The sequence below is a fragment of the Pyrgilauda ruficollis genome, unplaced genomic scaffold (genome assembly GCF_017590135.1).
Source record: "Pyrgilauda ruficollis isolate IOZ18807 unplaced genomic scaffold, ASM1759013v1 scaffold3, whole genome shotgun sequence".
Lineage (NCBI taxonomy): Eukaryota > Metazoa > Chordata > Aves > Passeriformes > Passeridae > Pyrgilauda > Pyrgilauda ruficollis.
In genome coordinates, this window is record NW_024524377.1 from 4,987,466 (window position 1) to 5,013,589 (window position 26,124).

General features: G+C 40.8%; 1 protein-coding gene across 1 annotated transcript in view; it reads left to right on the top strand.

Annotated features, from left to right (window-relative positions):
- The first annotated feature begins 3,159 nt into the window (after window positions 1–3,159).
- Window positions 3,160–26,124, top strand: part of NCKAP5 (NCK associated protein 5) — a 242,907-nt gene continuing 219,942 nt past the window's right edge. Inside the window, exons 1-3 of the mRNA XM_041473262.1 lie at window positions 3,160–3,324; window positions 10,250–10,294; window positions 11,940–12,017. Coding sequence (XP_041329196.1) covers window positions 3,160–3,324; window positions 10,250–10,294; window positions 11,940–12,017 — 288 coding nt within the window. The remainder of the gene's footprint in view (window positions 3,325–10,249; window positions 10,295–11,939; window positions 12,018–26,124) is intronic.

A 26,124-nucleotide genomic window follows, 5' to 3' on the forward strand; every position in this document is an offset into this window, starting at 1 on the left:
CCTTCAACACTAATCAACCCTTTCAAAAATAACAGCTATGAAGGGCATGTTGGTGTAGATGATGCAGATTTGAAAGGGAAAGGAGCACTTTCTGGACTGGAACCTCTCCTAACTGCTGAAGTTTCTTGAAGCTGTTGTTTTGGGTTTTTTTCTCCTCTGATTTAATGTGAGGTCAATATTTCTGATCTAGATTATGCATGTAAACATCCTAAGGCTTAGGAAATGAATCTAAATCATTAGCTCTTGTGAAAGTCATACAATAAATTGTCTGTGAGTCATGCATGGAGCATCTACACAGTTCAGACACAGAATTTCATCCTTTCTGTTGTACATCAATTATTGCCACTAGTTTTGAATACTCAAAAACGTGAGATGCTTAACAAACGCTAGAAAATAGCAAGAGGCCAGTACATTCCAGAGTGTTTGTGTACAATAATTACTGTCCCCAAATGAAACTTTTTTAAACCAGTGTTTGAAAATCTTTTGGTCCAATTACTCTAAAAATCATCCATTAACAGTAGAGAGTGAAACCTGATTACTTTCAGCATCCTGTCTATGATCATTTTGGACTGACGTGGTCTTGGTTAATTCCCTCAAGGTCAGCATGATTCCAGTTGAAGCTGGCCCATAACACCCTTACACACTGGAAATGGGATGTCACCTTCATGTGAAAAAAATGCTTTTAGGTACAGGATTGATACGTGGTAGGTTTTTTTATTTGCTCTCTCGGCCTCAGAACAATGAGAGCCAAGGCTTCTGCAGGAAATTGTGTCCCTGCCTCTGGTTCCCAAGGTAGAAACACTGCGAAACATCACAAATTTGGCAGTAGAGTAGTGGGTAGACTAGCAGGACTCATCACTGGTTGCCATAGATTTCCCAGTTGATGATTATAAAGGTCTTTAAAATGTAATTCAGTTAAATATCACAAAGAACCTTTCCAGTAAGCTTCAGTTAACGACAAGATTGTATTACCAGAAATATAAAGATTTATGCTTATATTTCCACTTTTAATTCCTATTAAGCTTCCTGTGGATTAAAGATTCATGTGTATGAAAAATGGACAGCTAAGTAGATCACTTTGTATAGCACACATAAAGTTAAAGGCATTTTTAATGTTACATTTTTGAATGCTAACTGGCAAGATGGTGTGTAAAACAAAAAGCTGTCATGTAATCTGAATTGTGTCTATATATCCCGCCTAGCAGCCGACAATGAATATTTATCTAAGCAAATATTTTCCAGCGTTTCATGCTACAGTTTGTGTTTGTTTCAGCCAGATTTGAATAAACAGAATGCTCTGCAATAACTGTAACTAATATCTTTAGGCATATAACATTTGAGATGGATCTGCAATTCAGTGCAGCAGTATTCAGTTGCAGAAAAATTATTAGCATTAACCAGGAGGTAAATTACAGCTCTGATTTCACTGGTACTGCATTGTACCTGAGAATTCTATAATGCTGAATGAAATTAAAGTTTCACTTTAATTTTTATGAAAAGGAAATAGATTCTTGTTAAATTGAGCAGCATTATTATGTTTGTTTAGCATCTACCAGGCATGGCATAATGGAGTCACAAGTGTTCAGGAGATAGAACATAATAGTGCATCACATCACTTATAAAAGCACAAGATAATAATAATGGTTATTAATACAACTGTAGTATACAGGATTTGAAGAGGGAGTTTTTCTTTGAATCTTAAATTAAGGGGAAAACCTACCAATTCCTATTTCATGAAAGGCTTTGTATTAGTCTCAGTTACCCCTACACATTAAATTCAACAACTGGCATCCAAATTCACCCCAGGAAATGCACCCCAGGAGCTCTCCTGCTGTCATTGGGCATCTCCCACTTAGCCCACAGGTCTGCCCATGGGGTGCAAACTGCCACCATCCCAGACTGGTACCCATGGCTGTGAGTTTTTACAGCATTCGTGGGGATGACATGGCTGGAGTTGCAGCCCAACAAGAAATTGTCCTTGCAGTGCTTTTGTGCTTTCTGTTCCACACAGATTTGACTTGGAATTAGTGTCTGTAACTAAAGGCACTGCTTTGGCTTAGGTATTTAACAGGCCTACGCAACGTAAGTGAATGCCTGTGTGCTGTTTGCTGACACAAATGTTCCCGTTCTTTTTTCCTTTCTGGGACTTTACTGAACCCTCTGCATATAGCTTACCATTAAAGAGAAACATTTTCCTTCCACTAAATCCACTTTCACTAAATCCCTGATACACTAAAAGTTTATCTCCAGCCAGGATCACATGATGCTGTCTAGCCTACATACCACTTAGGAAATGCCAAACTTCTTATGATTAATCCCCTGACCCAGAAAGTCAGGTCCCATTGTGCTGCCTGCCTGTCCTGCACGGGGACTGTGAGCTCCTCACGAGAAATCTGCTTTGCAGAACAGTCCACCTTCCTCCCATATGGAACTGAATAGTTATATACAAGAAAATAAATTGAATGCAGATGTGTTTTTTAAAAATTTTCCTGCCTTCAAATACCTACTAGCAGGGCCAGTCCTGTTACATTTAATGCATGCTTTTATTTTCTTGGATATCTTGTGGAAATAAGTCCATGAGTTGGACTTGAAAGGTTGAAGAAAAAGTGTGATTTGGGCAGCAGTTTACAACTGATCCATGCCTAGACTCAATTGTGTCCTACAATCAGTCAATACCCAAAGCTGAACGTGATGCAAGTCCTGGTAGTGACAATAAATGTGTTTCAGGCAGAGTTGACAAAGCTCCCTATGAGCACAGCTCCTGCTTTGTTTATAATAAACTGTGAAAATGTAGAGGTATAATTTTGTGTTAGCTTCAGATTAATTTCTTTTTTCTCTGTGCAAAGAGTGAAAAATGAACAGGGAATGTTTAGGAGCACATATTTATTTGCACGCTCCTTCATTTTTCTGTGTGTTTTTGTTTATGTATCATGCAGATGAGATAGATGGATGTAAGTAGTCACACTAAATTCAGCATACCAGGAAGGGGTGGAGTGCTGGAAGCTGCTTCTGAGATTTTTTGAACAATGCCACATTATTAACTCAGAGACAATCTTTTCTTGACTATAGATATGCAGAGACGAGACATTGGAAACAGAGCTGTTGACATGGAGATTAATTTTCAAATGTGCTATAACCAGTTCCCTTCTCTGTGTGAAAATGTTTGTGGTTAGAGCAGAGCACGGTGGCAGGTGGACAAAAGAGGGGTGGTTGGAAAAAGCAAGTGAAATCTGTCTGGAAAAGAGGCCCCAGCCTGTGGTGCCGTACATCGTCTGCTCATCTCCAGATTCTCTGTTCTCCATCCGTACAAACCCTGAAGGGCTGGTAATTTGGGGTTTGCTAAAGCTCAAGTTACCCTTGTCCTTAGAGTGGGGGTCAGAATCTGGAGATCCTCAGAACTTTTCCTCACCTTGTTTTGTCCACTGATGTTTGGACATATTTCAGCATCATCAGATTGATGTGCCTGTAACAATTTTTAACCTTACTTTGAGATATTTTATATATGGGAATGGAGCCCACAAGAAAGACAGAGATGGACTTCTTACAAGAGCATGGAGTGACAGGACAAGGGGAAGTGGATTCAAACTGAGAGAGGGTTGAGATTTGAGGTTAGGAGGCCCTGGCACAGGTTTCCCAGAGAAGCTGTGGCTGCCCCATCCCTGGAAGTGTCCAAGACAAGTTTGGATGGAGCTTGGAGCAACCTGGTGATGAAAGATGTCCCTGTCCATGGCAGGGGTGTTAGAACTTGATGGTCTTCAAGGTGCTCTTCAAACCAGGCCATTCTATGATTATATATAGTGTATACTTTATAATTTTTGTTGTTGACTTATAATGACTGAAGGAATGAGCATCCACTGTTTGTTTATTAGTAGAATTGAATTTATTTGTTTTTAGTAGAAATGAAACCATATGAAGATAGGCTTGTTCCTCATCAGAAGCTGCCAGAAGAAATATGAGGACAAGTGATAAGAAAGCAATTACAGAAAATGGTAAAGAAAACTTCAGGTCCTGAGGTGTTTGTGGTTGAATAGATGGCAGTGGTTATTCCAAGTGAGTTTGAAAGTCTGATGCATTCTGAGAATGAAGCATCTTTATCTGTGAATCCCAAACATCCCTAATAACCTCAGAATTAAATTTTCCCAACTCTGCAATAGATCCTATGAATGTTTTTCTATCCTTGTTGTAACTCCTTGTCTTCTTTAGACAGTGGGAGTCATGTGCAAGTGCCATATGTCTGCGTAAGTCAAATGCCTCCCACCAGCAGTTCTTCCATGTGTTGTGGTTGATTTATATTCATAAAAAACATTCAAGGAATGATTCAGACATTGTAATTACTTGGTAATGTCAGGAATTGATTAATTAAATGCTCCAGTGTTTACTCTGCATTTTTAAGGCTGCTAACATTTCTGGGCATTTTCTTACAGCATCAGAGTGTTTGCTGGGTGAAGTTTATTAATGTAAATTGGATTTGACATAAACAAGACTACAGCTAATTATTTCATGTAAATATACACACTGTGTAGCAGAAAACTCATAAAATCTGCACATCTTCCTACTATTTTTTTCTAAACTCTGGATGTCTGTTTTAGCTAAATAGCAAATTGTCTGTTTTAGCTAAACAGCAAACTCCTGTTGCCTTCAATGACACTGTCACCTTTTCATTAGTGGAATTCTGGGCTGTAAAAATTTGTATCTCTCTGACACCTCCTTAATTTACACATGGTCATCAATAACTTTCAGCAGCCAGGAGCTCTTACATGTAGCATTATGCTAAGCTTCACTTTCTCTGTTCATTTTGTATTTCCCTGTACAGAGGGATTTTATACTCAGTGAGGACAAGAACTTTCCATAAACTGCCGTAAATGGGAGAGCAACCCCAAACCTGCCCAGGAGACGCAGCCAGAGTGCTCTGACACAACCTGCTTGTCCATATTCATTCCTCTTCCTGTCCAAAAGGCAAAATTTTCCCATTTTCTGCTGAAAACTTTAGTTGGTCCAGTGGTTTTGTTGACTTTTTTGGTAGGTTAGAAGCTCAAAGGCTTCTTGGTGGTTTCCTTCCTCTGGGATAAGCACTGATGAGTGCAGTCCATACTCTGCACCATCACCTGCATCTGCTGCAATTCCTGCTCTGTCACTCAGGGTCAGGCCCTACCCAGCCACAAGAACCTTGGGATAGGAGGGTATCCATGGAGATTTGGCCTTTATGGAGACTGTTTTGGTTCCATATCCAAATAAGCACATCCATGTGTCAATGCTGTAGGGATGTATTGCTCAGTGACTTTGCTCATGGGAGTTACAAGCTCCACAACTTAGAGGATGTAAGTGCAAACTTTCCCACTATGATAGCATCCTTTTTTTTTACTGATTTATACTTTCAGGGGAAGAAAATCAGCTAAAAGCAGCATTGATTTGCCTGCTGGACAAAATGTCCAGTTTCCTTCTCTTCTCAGCTAAATGGATGATTTGCTTAATATTTAACAGAAATGACATAATTTCCATAGCCTGCTATTTGCATAGGAAAAATATTCGTTTGTTTGCAACTACCCAAACCAGCCAAGCACCTGGAAATCTGACTGGGGGTAGTGGTTCCTGCCAAATCTGTTCCTCACCTTCCAGCTTTTGGTCTACTGGTCCACTAGGCCAGGGAAGAGCTCTTGCAGAATACTGGCCCATACATTTCTCCTGCACATGAGACAGGAGATTTGCTCCTAGAAATTGTCTTACTGGAAAACAGAAGGTTTATAAGCTGATGGGAAAAAGCATAAAACTGCAGCATTCTCTCTCCCCATTCTCTTCCCTGTGGGGAAAGAGCTCCAGCATCAGTGTCACTGAGTGGCAGAGTACCCACGCTGTTATCCAGGGACTGAACTCCCTTAGGGACACACTGGCAAAACCCAAATGCAGCAGGGCTCTGTGTGCCAGCTGCAGATCTGGATAGCGTTCATCTGAGAGCTATCCCTGCATCCCTGTCCTCAGAGAGCACAGGGTGCAGAATCTGCCTATCAGCCAATGAGCTTGTGCTGTTTCAGGCTTTACTAAACTCTGCTGTGTCTGTGGATGGTGCTGGTTAATAGGGTGGAAGCCAAGCAGCAGCAGGAGGAAAACCCAGCTGATTTTTTATGAAAACAACTGTCTTCAGATGAATTGGGAAATCAGTTTTAGTCACTGCAGCTGAGATGTAATATGAACTGTTCACTGAAGCTTAAGTGATTTTGAACAATTAAGAAATTTGCTCAATATATTTATTAAAATATTCATTACTGCTTTTTCCATAACGGTGTAATGTGCACAAGGGCTCTTGCCAGACTCCTGCTCCATTGCAGAGGCTCTCAATGTACACTTTCATGCCAGTTGTTAATAAACCTGACAATTAAAATATTGACAATTAAATCAGCAATAATGGCAGTTTTAAAAGATATTATTTTCTCTAAGCTACATGGTTTAGCTTTCACTGTTACTTAGGACCAAAAGTGAGTAATCTAGCCAGGTATGGTATTGAAAGCAGTGAAAAAATACTAATCCTAAATGGTTTTAGGTTTGTTTTTTTTTTAATACCTGATTTCTTTTTAGTGTGCAGCAGAAAGCTCACTCAGTTCTCATTGCTATTGCTTTTGGATATGAAAAACATTGTCTAGATAAGAATACACATATATATATATATATATAAATATATATGTGTGTCCTCTTAGGCTGCTGGAAAAAAGTCTATTTTCTATCAAAGGTTTATGCAGCAGGATGAAAACAAAAAATAAATATTTTACAAAAGTTATAATATTCTCTGAAGTCACTCTCCCTAGATTTAAAACTTTACCCCAGGGCACTCTTCCAAGAGCCTTCAAAAATTACTCATGTCTCCACACTCAGTGTAACAGCTTAGATGTCCCCCTTGTTGCTTTGCTAACATCATTTCCTAATTGCAACAGTCTGCTGTTTAGCTGCAGACAGCTTTGTTGTTGTTAAATTTCTAATAACCTTTCCCTGTGAAAGTGTGACTTCCTGAACTGCAGCAGATGATTGTGGGCTCTCCATGGAGCTCCCTGTCTCCAGGGCTGGACGGCTCCAGACTCTTGGAAGAACTTGTCTGTGTGCTTGTTCACTCGGTCTTTTTCTGCTCCCCAGGGACCAACGTTTTCCTCTGTGGAGCCCAGGAGCCCGAATCCTGCCTGCTTCCAAATACAAATATTTGGGGAATCCAGGGGAAGTGTTGTGGAAGAGTGGGCTAGGGCTGTGTGCACAGAGTTTGTTCCAACCAAACCAGGAGTGCAATTAGATGTGCCAGGCGAAAATGGAAAGCTTTGGGCTGTGCAGGGCTGAATATAAAGTTTACCCCCCAGCCCTGCTTCAAAACTGGCCTGCAGGAACCTGAGTGTGAGCCTAATCTCTGTCCCACTTTCCTGTTTTCTGCACGGCTCAGGCACCTCAGTTGTGCACGAGGCACTTTGCTGGGAGCTTGTTCAGGACAGGAGAGTGCTGGCAGGGGAACAGTGGCCGTGTCCCCATGTGCCTGGCTGAGGTGTGTGGGTTTGGGGGAGCTGGGGTGTCCGTGCTGCAGGAGGGGCCAGTGTCACTGTTGAGATGGTCACAATACCCCATTGTCAGAAGGCTTCAAGGCATGTTTTTATTATAGCGTGCATGCTTTGTATACATTCTTATAAAACTCATAAGTTTACACTTTACTCATTGGTCAGGAAAGACAAACAAAGTGCTCATTGGAATAGACAGTTGCAGGTTTCTCTTGTTTATCCTCCTTCCTTTCTTGGTTTCTACGTCAATGACCTTGCTAGAAAATTCTTCAGGGGTAAACATGGATCTTCTTATCAAACTTCTCTCTGGCTCTTATAAAACCTCTCTCTGGAGGTTTTACAGGAGCTGCTGTAAAACCTCTTCCAGAGGCCAGTGCCACCCCTGGCCCTGCTGCCCAGGGCAGCCTTCAGCTCCTGAGTGGCCCTATTGAATTAAGTACGTAATCAAGTGATTTGCTGGTATCCTTAATCCTTTTCACATCTCACTAAGCTCATTAAACTCTCTTTGATACCAAGCTGTGCAAGTTCCTTAAGAGAGGCAGGGACTACGTGCTATTCCTTTAGCTTGAATTTATCACCTCCAGCTTCCAGCGAGGGACTCCTGTGCTGGGAGCCTAAGGTTGCTTGAAGGGTTTGCTCTGTAACAATGGATGGGAAAATGTTCTGTGTGCTGGATAATTTTTGATACCCTGCCCAGTACAACAACAGGGATATGCCAGAACAAATACCCAAGTAACCAACCAAAATACCGAGCAGTGGATCCCGGGCCTCAGTGGAGGCACTTCATTTCCTTTCTCTTCCCTGTTTTTTCCTGACAGCCATACAGCTAACAAAGAAAAGAAAAATAAAACCCAAAAAAAACTAGCAAAACAATTAAGCATTGCAAAGTGAGATATTTAGTTCTGTCAAAAAACCCCCCATATTTAAGTATGTTTCTAGGCTTGTGCTTCAACTCAAATCAGCAATAATCTGGGTAAAGCAATTCTCTAATGCTCTCTAAATTAGATGAGCTGGTATGTGACATTTGTATGCCATCTCCTCCTGCATGCTAGAATACATGCAGCTGTTAGAAAGATTTTCTACTGCATTTAAACACATACAGAAGGCTTTTTCCTTAAAACACTGCCATCACAGTAGGATAGATTGAAGAGTGAATTTCTCATGGCTGCAAGGTAACTAATTCAGAAGAAAAAGGACAGGTTTCACTCATTATTCTGAAAATAATTTAATTTTTTTGTTTATTTGTTTAAATCTTGATCTTCTCAGTAATCCTGCAAGTAGTGAGGAATGGCTGGAGGTAGGAGGGGGACTCCAAGCAGAGCCAGCAGTGCAGGCTGCTAAGGTCTAGTCCAGGTGTGGACAACAGCATGGATGGCAATTCTACCATCAGCACAATTGCTATGTAACAGTATCAAATGTACATAAATAATTTGGAGTCTACAACTTCAGATTAAATATGCTGTGTCACTTCAGAAATACTGACTTGCCCTTACACAGCTTTACCCCCTCCTGTTCTGCAGGTGCTCAGTGTCCATTGTTTTAGGGGGACCAGGAAGAATTGTGACTCCCTTTTGAAACCCTGAGGCACCTGTGCTTTTACAGCCTTTCTCTCCCATTTGATTGGTCTTCTCATTAGTATCTGAGTACCATCATGTCTGCCTAAATGATTTTTATCCTTACATCAGAAAACAAGGCTCCACGTAATCTTTCAGACTCCACAATTTTCTGTGCTACTCAGAGCCTGCATGGCACAAGCATTCATAGGACAGAGCTCCAAGGAAGCCACAAAATACTTGTATTTCCCCTCTAGGTGTGATCTATTGGGCACTGTGAAGTGCTTTAATGAACTGTATACATCGTCTTGTTGAACATAAAGTCAGAGAATCATTTAGGTTGGAAAAGACCTTTAAGGTCACTGAGTCCAACCATAAACCACTGTGATTACTTTGGGGTTTTTACTCACATTTTCTGCTGTCACTGAATGTGCCAAGCTGTTCTAAATCACGAAGTTGCTCTAAATCTCAAGTGACTGTTTGCTATTTGCTTCACACTGACAAAATGATAACACTGGGTCCTGATCCAGGGATGGCAGAATTCGTCTTATTGGGACAGTTGATAAGAGAAGAGAGCAGAAACCTGGGCTTAGGGACAGAGGCCTTGTCTGAAGCAGATGGCTTGCTGCAGACACAGCTGGCACATGAATGTGCCAGCAGAAAGGAGGTGCTGCTAACCACCATCAAATCATGGCTGATTTTTTTTTGCACACTGACAAGATTACATACTCCCAGGCTGCTGGTTTTTAAAGAGAAACAGAATAATATTTCTGATCTGTCACAGGAAAACCTTAACATTAAGGCAGCAATCATATAGGATAAACACAAGTCTTTCTTTTTCCCCATTGTCCTTATTTCCAAAAAAACACTTTTAAGAAAATTGCTTCAGACTGAGTTTTTTTATATTATCATGGTAGAATTTATGCAAAATAAAACTGCTGATCCCATCTTTGCCTGTAGGGCAAAGTGCAGTGATGAATAAATCAGGAATATTGTTTAATATTACATTAAAAAGATGTAAAGGTATTAATACTAATTTATGCCAGATTCATTGTAGTAAAAAATATAAACTAAAATAGGCAACTTGTTTTAAAGAACTTGGTACTGCAATTAATCATCATTATATATTTGTACAGTATATATTTTTTGAACTCTAATATATGTGTATTGCAGAATGATTTCACTAGAATTAGCTTAGAAGAAGCTTCCAGCTTAATTGCCACTGAAGTTCATGGTGTTTCTCAGGATTTCCATGATTTAATGTGTTCTGAAAGAAACAGCTATATGATGCTTCTATTTACAGCAGTTAGAATGGAATTTAAACTTGGGGCAACCACAGAGTCTAATGGAAAATTTTACAATACCCAAAGTTTTTCAAGCCATGCAGTTTGAACAGGATATGGTTGAGATGCTTTTGCAGAGGCTCCTTGGGAGCTGAGTCCTACTCTTGCTTCCTGGCTGTGCCAGGGATCTTTCTTTGTGCCTTTGCAGGACCATTCTCCCTCCCTCTCTCCCTCTATCTCTGAACAAGAAAATAATTACTGTGGACAGAAACATAGAATCACTTGGAACAATTTCAGTCCTGCAAAATAAAAATGTACATTTATATATAAATTATGATCATTAAAATCAGCTAACATTTATCTTCACCTTGAGGAGACACAATGATGTACAGTCCCTGTACTGGCTGTCTCATATGCGTGGTCATGAAGATAAATGGCTTAGGAGAACCAACTACTTTGCAACAAAAATCCATATTTGTACACAAAAGAAATAATAATAGTAAAGAGACAACTTCTAATATGAATAGGAACCTCACAAAGTGGTTCTGTGATGAATCCAAAGGTGAAACAGTGGAGCTATAAAAAATGGAGCTTTTGTCTCCAGAAAGTGAAGATGGATTCTTTACTCCAATACTTGCAATTTCCTGAAGTATGAGGTTTAAGACATATTTTTGCTTTGGTGAGATATTTCACGACAGTTATATTATTACTGATAGACTTTCAGAATAATAGTAATGTGACTGTGTTGGTACTGCTTTGCTGTCATCCAAATATATCATATCACCTTATTCTGTGGGCTCATTCTGAAATATTTGATATAAATAACACTGATGTTGCCTTCCTCCTGGAAATGAGGTGGTGTATTTCTATTACTGACAGATTTCTCTGCTGAGAATAAACATCATCTCTTTGCATTGAGTTAAAAAATAAGCTTCAATAGGAAAAAATCCAAATTTTTCATCTGGTCAAGATTATTTATCAGAAGTTCTGTCTAGACACAAGTACAGGAGCTTTCATAGAGCTGATATTTCAAGTTATTGCATCTGCAAAAGTTGGACTGGAAAATAATATAGGGGCTGAGTTATAGCTTCATTTTCAAATAGGGTACATGCTATAGTATTTTTCATACTGTCCCTAAAATAAATATTTGAGTTAAATATTCAGTTCACTTTGATTAATATCTAAAGTAAACAAAATGTGCACCAAAACCAATGACTGCACTGCTGGGCAGTTATTTTTCAGTCTGGATCACGGGAAGATTATTCTGGGCTTGGAATATGGATATGAATGTATATGTACACTATTTTGTTTGTGCTGCTTGTGTATCCTCAGTGCCTCTTGTCTTCCCCTGAAATAATCTCTGAAGTGTGCAGTGCATTAGGCTACTGCCCTGTTCATGTAATATGAATCCACATGTGAATTTAATCTAGATTTTTACATCACTGTGTACATCCCTATGTACATGGGATAACTGGGAGCAAAATCAAAGTGCACTCCACAAACTGACTCTGGTTTTTACTCAAAATTTTACAAATACTTTGAACATTGAAAAACTAATATTGTAATAATTTTTCATTTAGGAATATATGGACTCCAACAAATACATAGAGCATTTAGTGACTCAGCTGGAAGAACAACGCTGGAATTTATGGAGGCAAGTACTGTGCCACGCATGTTTATTTATGTTGCTATTTTGGAAAGGATACTGCAATCCATAGTTTCCATTTCTGAGTTCAAATGAATGATTGGCTATTCAGTTTCTCCATTTTTAAATTCTTTGCAGACTAGCAAATCTTAGCTCATGAAATAAGCAGGGCAGCACACACAAATGGAATCATGCCTTTGTTAATCAGGGCATGCACAGGTTTATTCATATTACAGTTTCTAGGCAGTGGGTGATAACTCTACTTCAGATTCTTTCAACTGGACTGAATTTCAGAAATTGTCTTATATCTTTGAATATAAGTGTTTTCATTGAATGGTACACAAAATCTAGCCAAAATACCATGACAGCAGCATGACCAACCGAGAGTTTTGAAACTAAAATAAACACAGGTTTACAATTTTGCAGTGCTCTTGATAGTCTGGATTTTCTATCTCTTCTCTGTTCATGTTGCCCAGACTGCACCCTGGTTTAAGCAAAGCAGCCACATGCTGGTGGGTGTTTCTACGCTGCCTACAGCAAATTTGGTAACTGCTCAAATCCTATCTAACATAACATTTAATACAAAGGAAATGGAATAATAGCACTGATAAAATTCCTTCAACATTCACAGCAATTTTTTTAATGCAATATTTAACTTTTTTTTTCTGAAGACATATGAACAGTGACAGTCTTTTAAAACACAGTCAAATATAAAAGTATCTTCAGGGAATAATTTAATGTTCATAGACTGAAACCTATTTCACCTTAGTTCTGAGCAAGTGAGAAATAATGATCTGTCTGCTTTTTCAGGTGAATGCCTCTCATGTACAAAAAAAGAGCAACTTTGCACATGCCAGTATTAGTTCTGCACCTCACAAACTTCTTGACATATACTACTATAAAGTAGTATCACAGCATTTACAGCCTACAGCATTATGATATTGACTCTTAATTATAGCCAAACTCCTAAAGTTTGTGCTTAATTCGCCCTTTTCTTAAAAAGCAGCCAAATATAATTGGCACAAAAAATTGAAGTTTTCATTTAACATTACAGAGTTCAGGAGACTAACTTTGTAAGAATGAAGGTGATAACATTATGCAGATTACACTACTGTGGTTAAATATAAATTAAGAATAAAAAATTAAAATATTAAAAAGTACTTGAAAATTAGCAGGGGTAGAGACTTTATTATAAACAGACAGACATACTCTGAAAATTCAGTGGTTTTGAAAAATCAAAACCATCAATTTATTTTTAACATTATTTATTTTTATTATTATTTTTATGGTGTGTTGGCATAAAAAGTTAAGACTGGTAATGAGCACTACAAGAAAAACCCTTCTGGTTCAGCCAGCCTTCTTTGAACACTTTATTCCTCTCTTTTAAATCTCTGAGAAGTTTCGTGGTGAGGATTATGCTAATAGCTGGCACTACACAGGGGCAGTGCTGGGCTGTCTACAGCCAGACAGATGTCCTAATAAATCAGCAGAGCCCTCTCCTCAACCTTCATTATGCTCTTGATTTGTGACTCCATGATCTGAGCCCAGTGGGTCAGTGGGTGCTGAACCTGACTTTGACCGATAACCCCCATGGTACCTGGGGTGAGCCCATAAATCTGACACACACAAATTCTGCCCATTTGGCTCCTCCAGCCTCACTCACAGCCAGCACAGATTTATAGTGCTCAGGCCAAGGCAGAGGAGACTAAACCCAATGCCATGGTGTGCATATCAATTTTACATTTCCTTTACATCTCCACGTGTACAATGGGACTCTGAAAGACATGTGGGGCCAAAATTTCTTTTCAGTTTAGAGGACAACTGTTTACACACGGCATTAGCATCTGCTGTGGAACATTTATCGCTGTAATTGCTGTCCCAGGAGGACTGGCAATGGTTAGGTCACGTTTTATGGCTCTCCACTAAAGCAGACCTCTAACCCAGCTTCAGATTCCTTGTCCTTAAAACTTGACTAGAATGAGGGAAGGTACCTCAGTAGTTTGTGAAGATGCAGATATTATTAACAGCTTTTCTTATACTGGACATTTTGCAGTAGTTATTTTCACATTACTGATAGCATATTTGACTTGTCAGTGGTTCCCCTATTTCTCAAGTTGGAGCTCAACATTTACCCAATGTGAGGCAAATTTGATCCCCATCAATGTAAATCATCAACATTTACCATTGGAGGTGATGTGCAGTAGTGGTTGTGCATCTCCATGTATCGGATAATAAAAAAAAAAAAAAAGAAAATATTATTTTGGATTTCTCTGCCCTATCCTGTCTGAAAATAGCTTTAAACAGGACAGAATTGGGTCAGGGGAGTGCAATCCCCCTGCAATGTTATTTTATACCTAATCATTTAATGCTTTAGTTCAGCTAATATATAATTTTTTATGGGAGAATCACGTGGACAATCAACATGAGAAGCAAAAATTTGCTCCTGCAGTTTTTGCTAATTGACTTGATGGTAGATCATAATTTTTAAGTCTTGACACACCGATCAGTGGCAGCAATTACTGATTCTCTTAACAGAAGAAAAAAGTCATAATTCAGCATAGGATGCTTGCCTGAATAAGCAAAGGTCAGATCCTGGTCTTGAGAGCTTTCCAGGGAATTTTATTAGTCCTGCTACTGGAACTGGGACCAACACTTCAGTCTGCCTTGGTGAAAGCCTGAGGACATGCTGCAGTTCAGACATGACTAATATGTAATAAGTTAATGAAGGTCAAACCGCACTTCCCCACCTTATTACAGTACTGCAAAACACAGAGGGGAGGGACCAGAACTGCACATGAGGATTTCATTGCATTCCTCCTACGCTGTATATTCAAAACAGAGTTTGTTAAATAGATCTGCTCTGCTTTCATCAGCAGCATTAGCATGCTTCTGTGCTCCTGGTTTTAATGCCTGTGTACTAAAGAGGTGCCAAGTATTAAACAGGTTGCCTTTGCTGTAATCATGAACTTCCATTGGGAAGCCTTAATTGCTAACAAGCAAAATAGCTCAGTGAGAATTCTTAATGGTGAGCACAGATTAAAATAACAACTGTGATTAGCTTTAAACTGCTTGACTAGAAAAAGACTAATCTTAGGGGAATAAATTGCATGGCACACAAAGGAAAAACCCTGTGTATGATATTACAGTAATGAAGGCTGAGAAAAAAAATCAAGTGCTACCCCAACTAAATAAGGTCATGCTCCACACAAGCATCTTTTTCTTGCCAGGGCTTAGTAACTTGGCCTGAGGGGAATGAAGGTGTAAGCAGCCAGGTCCTGGGGCCAAACTCCCATTTTAATCCATTCTGGAAGTTCTCATAACAAACATTGCCTCTGGTCTGTGATGCTAATGTGGGTTATAGACTGCATTTGGAATGAATTATCTTCCAAAATTGTTGTTTGTAGTCTATGATTAGAGGTTGGTGTGGTGTGGTGAGGTGTGGTAAGAGCATGAGGTTTTCTACTTTGCTTCTTGATCCACCTGTCTGGTCATACCATCTTGGCAACACACAAAGCCAGGAAAAAGGTGTTTAGTGCTATTAGCCACTAAAGCCTGCCTCTTGTCTCTTCCTCAGCCTTTGGTGTTTGCTGGGGTGGTGTTTTCTTGGGGTTATTTCCCTACATCTCTACAGCACTGCTAAATGCATATGATAAACTTGTAAAACACATGCAAACATTGATTCCTTCTCATTTCCTTAGTATTTGAATGAGGTAGAGTAGAACTGAGTTTGGCAATTAGGAGTCATTCAGTCACCAGGTACTAATTTAGATTCTTCCAACTAATGTCATAACATACACATTTCTCTAAAGCTGAGGTTTCTGATTTGTGACCTCATATGTGAAAAAAACACACAAAAATGTAGATAAAAACCATATAAAGCTACAAAGTTGTATTACAGAACTCACTGTACTGCTTCAGATGAGCATTTCTATAGAGGATTGGTGTTTAAATATGCACATGAGGCTACCAATTTTTTTGGCCAAAAGTGCTTTTCTTTGGCTGAGCATAGATGTGGATGGTTCAGCGGGCAGTGCAGATGTGGTTACAGCCACAAAAAGCACTGTCATTCTGTTTTCTGTGAATAAGAACCCCTTGCTTCCTCTGGCTCCCCAGTACCATGTCCGTGCCACACCACAGTTGTAAAAGATGTTTCTTCAGGACCAGATTGGGTGAGAGCAATCTGTATAGTGAATATAGAGAAAAGTAAGTTTTTTACTGTTTGCCTTTTAGATTGTATTTTTAATAGGGTAATAGAAAAGTAAGAGAGGATAGTTTAAAGATTACAAATGAACCTGATGGACTACGTAAGTCCACTATAAATACTGAATGTGTAAGCACAGGGAAAGGCTGGCTAGCTGCTAGAACTCTTGTTGAAGTTGCAGTGGAAACAGTGCTTATTTGAGGATTTATCTCAATGTTTAAATCAAGACTGATCACTGTCTCGCAAACAAATATAAATGCTTCACAGAAGTTTATACCTGCTCAGATTTTTTATTAGTTCCACTAATTAGTCATATAAAATAATTGTCCTCATCTGATTAAAGTTGATAGCAATTTTATGTGCAGCTCTTTACCAGATCAATAAATAAATCTCTTTCAGCAATGAGCCATTTTAACTCCAACAAGGCATATTTTTGTGAAGTATTTACTAAGCTGACTTAAAATTAAACTCAACTTGATGTGCCCTGTTAAATGAGAAATATGATTGGCATTATATATTCATAAAAGTATTAATTTTAAAGAACATGACTCTCAGCCTGTTTCCTCTAATTGGAAAAAACTCCCATTAACACTGCTCATCAGTGCTGCATGAGTCAGGAGTGAAGTGTCAAGCCTCAGTATTGAAGTCATTACATAAAGGACTCAGAACCATCTGAACAGAAAATAATTTTGATACAAGCAAACATCTCTGTATCTATGCTAAACTACCCAGATTTCAGAACTGCATGCAAAAGATGAAAAAGTGGTCCATAAAAAGTAACTTCATACGGCTGTGTTTATAAAATTAAATAAATTTACCAATGCTAAATTATAAAATGTTAATAACATTCTGTAATTAATTAGGGATTGGGGTAGTTTTGCACAGATGTATACTTGTCATAATAGTGAGACTGCCAGAGCCATGAATTGATTTTGCTTCTCTTAAATTATAAAATAGAAGGCCTTGAGCAAAATATATTCTTTAGATATATTTGGTAGAATAAGGATCACAAATGTTCCCTACCAAGTTGAAAGGAAAAAAAACTCCAGCAGGGAAGTATGTGGAAGGTCTATTTGGCATATGGATGTTTGTTAAAAGCAAAATGCATGAACAGCCCAGACTAAATTAGTTCCTCATTTGTATGCTGGGAAATGAAATGTATAATCCTGGCATGGTTCTGCATTTGTTTAAGATTTTTCCGAAGAACAAACTCTTTTGTGTATGCAGATATACATATTACTGTAGTGGCTATTTAGGGGTAGGGGAAAAAAAAAAAATCTGCTTTGAAGTGGTTTTGTCTGACGCTAAGTGCGAGTGGCAGGACTTTGTCTGTCCCCTGCAGTGCAGCCTGGCCCAGGTAGCAGCACCGGGCGCTGCACAACTGCTGCAGCACTGCATGGGGGAACAGCACCGACCCCAGCCCAGCCCTGCAGGGAAACCTCAGGGCAGCTGCTCCTGACCCAGCAGCCAGAGGGGAAACCGAGATCACACCCACAGACGGAGCCAAAGAAAGGAATATGCAATTATTGGGTGTTGGTGCTCTGAGATTACCTCGCTCTTCTTTAGAAATCAAACGTTTCCAAAAGGAAACTGGCTGTACTCTCGTTTTATTATTTGGTGCTGAATTTACTCTTCCACTAATGTCTGCACACAGCCACGCTTAGTCAAATTGGATCATATTTCACTCTTCAGATAATCCCAATTATGTTATTGGCTTTATTCACAGAACAAAGAATAATTTCAATGAGTAATAGTGGCATTTCCCTGAAGTCTTCTCTAAGACTGAACAACTTATCTTTACACAGATCCCTGCTCCTATTTGGCAGAGGAAAACCTATAGATTTACATCGAGGCAACTACTGAGAATTCCGGCACTTATAAAACCAGGGTGTCAAAATGTATTATAGAAATGAGTACTGCACAGTCACAGGCTATGAGATAGGGTTTTAGATGGCATGGTGGGTTTAAGATAGAAAAAGAAAATTCATGAATTTGCTATTTTTAAAGGAATGGTACCTTACTGATCTGTTTCACTGATGAAGTATACAAATATGGCACTGCTGATGGCAGGTGTAGGAAAGGTCAAGGAGAAATTGTATATGAAGTTATGCAAATCAGGTTAGCACCTTTTCTTGTAAAAGAGTTTCACGTGTGAAAGAGAACCTAAATAACCAAGTTAAGCATTCCTATTTTATTCTTTAATGCTCAACCTTTTTTTTCTCCCCAAATTATATTAAAGCAAGAGTTTAAGACCTCAAGTGAGAACAGGGCTTCATTGTTCCACACAAAGTGTGAAATGGTTTTCACCTCTTCAGCCCCAAGGATGCAACAAGAAATATTATAATTCCCTTTTAACAAAGAAAATTAATGGAGCTTGTACAAGAGATCCATGTGTAAGCCAGACTTTTGCTGTGTTCAGTCACAGCACTGTGTGCTGCTCAGGCTGAGGGATGAAGTTCCAACATCCCTGCTTGAATCTTTAAAAAACTCTGTGGTCTAAAACACAGTTGGTGGCAATCTTATCCCATGCTGTGTGATGGGAGAGGGTTTTCTTGTGTTAATACATGATGAGGTGTGGAAGAGGTGACCTTTCTTTGGATGTCTCCTCTCCAACTCCTGTCCTTGGCCCTTGTCACGCCACAGCGTAAAGTAAATTATGTCCTCTCTCAGGGGCTTGGCAGTGGCAAGGGGAGCAGAAGAGAAGGGCTCTGTCCTGTTCTCTTCAGGCAGTTCATTTTAAAGCACATGGATGTTTCTGTGCTGAAGAAACCGTTGGGTTTTTCACATAGAGAAAACCTTGGATGTAGACCCTGTGTCATGTGGACGGGCCTGTTACAAGACAAATATTGCTTGAATTGAAAGCAGGACACCTGTGCAGCCAAAATACTGCTGTGACACCACTTCTTCCTGCTATTTAATTGTGTGCTGATCCATCACTGTCATCTTCCTGCTTTTTTCCATGACAGTCAGCACCTCTGTCCAGGCTTTGTGTGACACTGGCACTTGAAGATCCAGTTTCCCTGAATTCTGTAGGATTTGGCTGTTTTCCAGTTCCCATGTGGAGCAGGAGATTCAGGGTGCATTTTCTATCAATTCTGCCTGCTGTACAAAGTCCTTTTTATGTTAAAAATTATATTTTTCATTGCTTCATTTGTTAATAAAAGGGCATAATTGTGCCTATAGCAATTCAGATTCTGGGATATCACCCATTCACACTTTTTCAAAAATCAGGAGTAAATTCCAACACATTGTGCTGTAGGGAAAATATCATGCATTTATAGCATAAACCTGTATAAACATTATTGTAATAGGTTCCACTGGGGACAAGATTTCAAATATAAAGCAGCATTCATCACATATTAAAGACATGAATAGTTTTTTCTTACTTAAATCTGCATAGCTCACAAATTGCTAACTCTTGCTTATGTAGATACTCCCCTGAGATTTTCAAAATTTAATAAAAGCTTGCAAAATGCAGGGCTCTTAATTTTATTACCACCTGATTAGCTAAGCAGAATTCAGAAAGTATAACTCAAATAAACAAAAAATAAAAACCCCAGACTGAGCTCCACCAAATGCTTTGCAGTAAGGAGATGCCAGCTTTTGCAGGTTATTCAGTCTGCTGTCATTTATGTAGCACCTTAAATAGCAGGTGGGAGAAGCTGATCTGCTTCCACACCCTGCCAGAATCAGCACGTGCTCCTACTCCCCGGTACTGAGGAAGTTTGGTACTACCTTACAAATTCTTCCCAGTTCAGTTCTTGATAGTGCTGTAATAAATTCTTTCTTGTTCTTCATTCAGTAGATTCTTAGTCCTCTGCCAGGTAAGCCAAAAGCCTCTGAAGCCCTTTTGAAAGTCATAAGTATGTATGTTGTAGTTTCTACTTCCTGAATGTTTATGATCTTCCACTCCTCATGACTGGGAGACTTCAAATGCCAAGGAAGTATGTATCTTCCTGAAGTGCCCTGGGATTAATTGGTCCAAAAACACACCAGAGGTTGTAAACACTCTCAATTCCTCTCATTTCCTTTAATAACAGTTGTACATTTTTGAAAAAATGGCCAAATGCTGTGTCCTTGCTGTGACAGTAAAGTCATGACTTCACTTCTGTTCTGCAATGTGGAAATGTGCAAGTGGCAGCACCTGACCCTTCATTCAGCCAATTCAAAAGATACTCAGAATTCCCAAAAAGACTCTAAATTCTAATTCCACTGAGATCCAGAGAAAACTTTTATGGAATCCTTTTTGGTTTGAATGTCCCCATTAGCAGCAGGAGCTGATGCTAACACACATCAGCACCAGGCAGACTGCCTGCCTTCCTGTAGCTCTGCTGCACTGGGAAATTCCAGCGTGGTTATTGGGGAGCAGTTTGTTCTGCCACCTCTCCTCCAGTGACTGATTTTTCCTGCCAGCACAGGGCACTCCTTGTGTGTCCCTGTCACTCCTGTTGCACAGCTTTTTGTGCAAGAGCCTGGCGTGGCAGTTTTCCCGGGCGTGCAGGCAATGGTCCCCAGAGCTGAATTGAAGTCCTCAAAAGGGCAGCACTGCCCCAGGTCTCACTGAACAGTGTCCTGTGTCAGGCTGAAAGAGCAACTGTTTCCATTAATGACCTCAGTTCACATGATTTCTACCCTGCTCATGTTTAACAGAGCCCCAGAACACTGCTGGTGTAACCTTGTGGTAGAACATCTGAAAAGCTGGTATTACATCACCCATACACAGCCTCAGTCCTGTGTAAGCAAATATATAACTATTAATAGAAGGACAAGAAGTGAGTGAAGTTTAATAACTGCATTTTGGGGGGTTTCTTCCCCCTCCCAGGTTTTTGAGTATGAAGTTTCTCTGTGAAGCAGAGACTGTCTTAAAGGTTCTTTTGGCATTATTGACTACTGTGAAAATATGTCACTTCCAACCTGCCAATATTCCTGTTGTTTCCTGGGTCTCTCCCATTTGGAAGAGCTGCAGAATGCAGCAGTGAGCAGAGGTGTTATCACCTCCACATACATGCACATTATGCCAGCTGAGAATCAGAAATCATTTTAGGAAGTATCTGTCCCTCCAATGGTAGCTTGGTCTCTTGAGAAAATGAAAAAAAAATTCCCCAAATCGTGCATTTGCCCATGCCAGTTATTAGGATGGTTAATTTAAAACTATGGCTAGCAGCAATGTATTGAGCTAATGATATCATCTACTTAATTTTAGTGTTTTGAAGTATGAGCACTGCAGTTTTTTGTATCTCTCAGAAGCAATGGTGAGCCAAGTCATGAATTTTGTTTAAAGACTGGTGTATTATCTTGTAAATGCCTATGCTAGACAAAATTGTGCAAGCCTAGGGACAAGAAATAATGATTTGTAACATATACTTGTTGCTGTGTATGAAACTGAGATACTACTAATCTTGAAGAGACATAGAAGAACAGTATCTCAGCAGTCAGATACAGTGCAGCTTGATATGCATAAAAACACTTTCAAGTTGTAATTATAGCTTTAAGTTGTAGATAAATGTTGGTTCTTTTCAACTCTAAATCACTTCCAGTTACAGAGTAAGAGACCAAGTCTGTCACTTTTGATTTCAATGAATGTAAGCTTAGGCCTGAAAATAATTAACAAACTGGCAATATTTTTAATTTTTTTATCCCTTTAGCTGCTGTTAATCCAGCAGATTTGGTGAAACCACTCCATGTTTTCACTAGGAATTCAGGAAAGGAGAATCATGAAAAGATAAATGTGGTCTTCAAATAGAAACTTTGTATGCAATAATTCACAGACTTCATAGAAAGACTTGACCCTAACCAGGATAATATTTTAAGATTTGCAGTACCACACCTAGGAAGGTACCATGATTATGATGAAAACAGGCAGCACACTGAAAAACAAATGAAAGGAAGACTTTTCATGTACACAAGGATCAGAACATCAGCATGGTACCATGGATTTTAGAAGTGTATGTGGGTTCAGTTAGGGGCTGGACAGCCATGGAAGGGATGTACTGAACACACAGAGGGAAAGCTTGGTCGGGAGATTCCTGAGCTCCCAAGGGGTTGGAGCAAGGTGAAGTGATGGATCTTCCCCTGAATATTTGGGGTTTGCCAGTGAAATGACACCGAATAACACAGACTTTCTGGACAGATCCAGTGCAGCCACTCATATGTTAGCCAGGTCTCAAAAACCACACTGTATTTGCAGTCTCAATCACTTAATTAAAAAGGAGTATGGATAGGAGGTTTAGGTTGTCTATTCAAGCAACAGGCATTATAGTGTGATTACATTTTATTGGGATTTTTTTTTCTATTTAAACATAAAATTAACATATCTTCTACTCAGTAGGCAAACTGACTCTTACAAGAGTTGCTCAAGGTGTTTTCTGACACTACAAAGCAGTTAAAACACATCAGCAGACAGGATCATGGTTAAAATTATGAAATCATGCTTGAATGGAGAATAGGAATCTCTTTGGAGACCCCAAATTCTACTGGATTTGGAGAGGACCTCTTGTCTGCCATGATGCTTAGTTCCTGTCCCATTCTGCTTTGCAGCTTTCTGTCAAAGAGTTTTGCAGTATTTAAGAACATCACTGTATCATCTACTGTGATTCACAGTGCTTCACCCCATCACAGTTAATTCAACCCAAGATCTTTGACTAGCCCAGGACCCTAGATCAGCCCTCAGAAAATGAACAATTGTGTCTCATTAGGAGAGAGCAAGCTGCCTGTGTCCTGGAAAGGACAAACTTACAAGTTTGACAGATTCAAGTAATTTTGGAGGTTCTCATTCCACAGTGGAAAAAGGAAATGACAACTTGGAAGAAAACCTGCATTAACAGATCTGGCTATGGATTTACTCAAGACACCACAGCAACACACTTAGCTGCAAAGACTGTTTTCTGTATCACCACAGGAAAAGATTCCTTCTGCAACTTACTGCACTGTCTCCAGCCACAGCTAATCTGTTAAGTAAAATCTGAGCATTATCCAATGATTTGTTCTTCTGAGCTCCTCTGCTAAGAAACCTCCAAATTCAAAATCCAGAAAAACTCCTGCCACTTTCATTTTTGAAGTTCTGCTTCTTCAGTACTTTTCTTTGATTCACAGATAGAGCTCTACCTTTTACTTCTTGTCTCAGCACCATAGATGAGGATTTACTTTGCACCCTGGTTCCTGCAGTCTCTTCACTCCAGAGCACCCACTGCCTCTCATTTGCATTATGCCAGTTTTTCTCACCCTGTTTCCATGATCTCTCACTTTCTCTCATTAAACTGGGAAATCCTGCCGAACTCTTGCTCACTATTCACTTAGGTTCTCTCACATGTACCACATCTTATGTTCTCTTACACACACCATGTATCTACAAATGGCTCACATAGCAGTTAGATTTTCTTCTAACCAAGGAAAAATTTTACTCGCTATTTTTGGATTAGCAGATGCCAAAGCTTTTAGCGATTCTTTTGGAACTGGTTTTTCAGACGCTACGAGGTGTAAAAGCGTGCCGAGCATGCCTGTGAGTCTCCATCCGTCAGAACTCTTTCACCTGTGTGTCACACACAGCCCTATGGGCACAGCCGCTGTCCATTGGCGCATCCCGCTCATCCCGGCGGCTCCGCCACGCCGCGTGCCCTGTCTCCAAACTTTCCAGGATAGCTGGGATGGCATCAGCTCGAGCCGAGCATTCCACTCGGGCCGTGCGGAAGGAGGGCTTTCCCCATGGTGTGCAAGCCCGCGGGCAGCGGCCCCGCCGGAGAGGCAGCGCTGCCCGGCCGCGGTGCGGCCAAGCGGAGGCTCCCGGACACCCCGGCCCCGGGCAGCCCCCGCCCGGCCCCCCAGCCCGGGGGCACCCGGGGGCCGCCGCAGACAATGGCCCGGCCTCCCCCACCCCCCCGCCGCGGCGAGCCCCTGCTGCCGCCGCAGATTTGCCGGAGCCATTCACTTGCGACCGATTGCGATCGCGGCAGATGGGCTGGATCTGACAGCCCCGCTCCTCCGCGGGGCCGGGGGCGGAGGGGCCCGGCCGCCGCGCTCCCCGCCCCGCCGAAAGTGCCACCCCGGGCAGCCGCCCGCCCGCCCGCCCCAGGAGGCCGGGTCCCTGCGCGCCCGAGCGCCGCGAGGAGCGAGCGGGCTGCACCGGGCCGGCCGGAGCCCGCACCGCCCCCTGCGCGCCCGGCCCCGCCGCGGGGCTCAGCTCCTCCTCGGCCCGGGGGAGAAGGGCAACACGCTTTTTTCCTGCCTTTTCCGCCCTGATCCGCGGGCAAGGAGCCCGCGGGTGTGCATTCGAGTCCTGTTGCTTCAGAGGCAGCAGATTTTGTTCCCGCTCTATGCCTCTTGAAGAAGCATTCTAATGAGTTTTATTTCTGTTTTCATTTTATTTCTGATTGTTTAAGTCTTGACCCGTCCACATTGCAGTGATGGCTGGGTGCAGACTGTCCCCATGGAAGAAGTCTATTAGGTAGAGATCTTTCTGAAATGAGTTGAAGTGCACAAAGCAGTAGGGTGTGAGGTAAACACAGGGTGTTGTGTGACCGACTGCTGACCATGAGCCTTTTGGCTGTAGATTCTTCTTTTTAGCTGTGATAGGATGATAGTTCCACTATCCATCTCCTGAGGTGGGGTTGCCCAGGGAATGACGGAAATAAGGTGGAATGTGTGAGTGGGCCTTGCAGCAGGAAAAATGCAGAGCCACATAAATACCATATTGTTGCAAACTTTAGTTTGCATGTTTACAATTCTTTTTCTCAATGTAACCATACAGAGTCCCTTATTGAAATAGTTTTGTAAGTGTCCACTGCCCATCCCTTGAAAACAGATATTCCAGATAAACCCCCTGTTTATCATTAGGAAGCTAGCAAATTTTTAACAAGGGAAATATCATGAAATAGAGAAGTGATTTACATTGGAGGGGCTGGCTGTATACATTACTGGATTGCAGATAAGCTATGTAAGTAAACAGAAGCACAGTGCTCTGTTATTGTGCATGACTATGGAGATATCATGGGACTCTTTTGCTAGTTAATAGCATAAGGCTTCGTGGGAACTGTTTGATCTGCAGGACTTTTGCTTGGCAGTAGTTTACTTAAGGTTATTACACTCTGTTTGGAGACTTGTATTTGTTAGCCATTATTGCATTCTTAGCTCCAGGCTTCCCAGAGTTACAGGTTAGTAGGTCAATAAAAATTGCACTGAAATGCTGGAATGGGCAGTCTAGAGTTTTAAGTGTGGTTGGGGAATAACTAGGCAGTAATCAGAATCAGAATGCTGAGGATTTTTTTTTTCTGTGCATTTTTATGCTGGCCATTGGTGGTGAACCAAAAATAATTTTTTTTTTCCATGAATACCACAAATGCTTTTCCACTTCTTGTTAAGAGAGGAAACAAATCATATAAGCTAAATACAGAATTCCCTTTCAGCACAAAGCAGTGAGTGCCCTTGGTTGAATTTAGTTCCTTAGTTCTTTTTGCTAGTGAACATTGGCATTAACGCCACTGGCATTACATGGGGCTTGCCAATAGCAAGAATAAAAATGTCATCAGGTTTCTGCTTCTGTGGATTTACATGTTTCTTTTAGAACCTGAAATTTGCTGTGCCGTGGAGGGAAGCAGTATGGAAAAGTACACTTGTGTTACAAAGGCTCCAATAAAATTTTGAGCCATCCAGGTTAGAGCGCTCGCTGAGCTCGTTGTGACCCGCTGGATTCTGGTGGCTGAAGGGTCTGGGCTACGAGGCTGAAGGGTCTGGGCTGTCCCTGTCTGAAGCCCTGCCTGCTCCCAGGGCAGCTGCAGTAATCCCCATTCCCACCAATCCTTGGACCTGGAGGTTGCCTGTGTTGGTGGAGCAGTCCCACTCGTGTCACAGCTCAGCTCTTTAATTTACAGAGTTAAAGTGAGCCATGTGGTGTGTCCCCCCACCTCGGGGGTGTGCTCATCAGGGA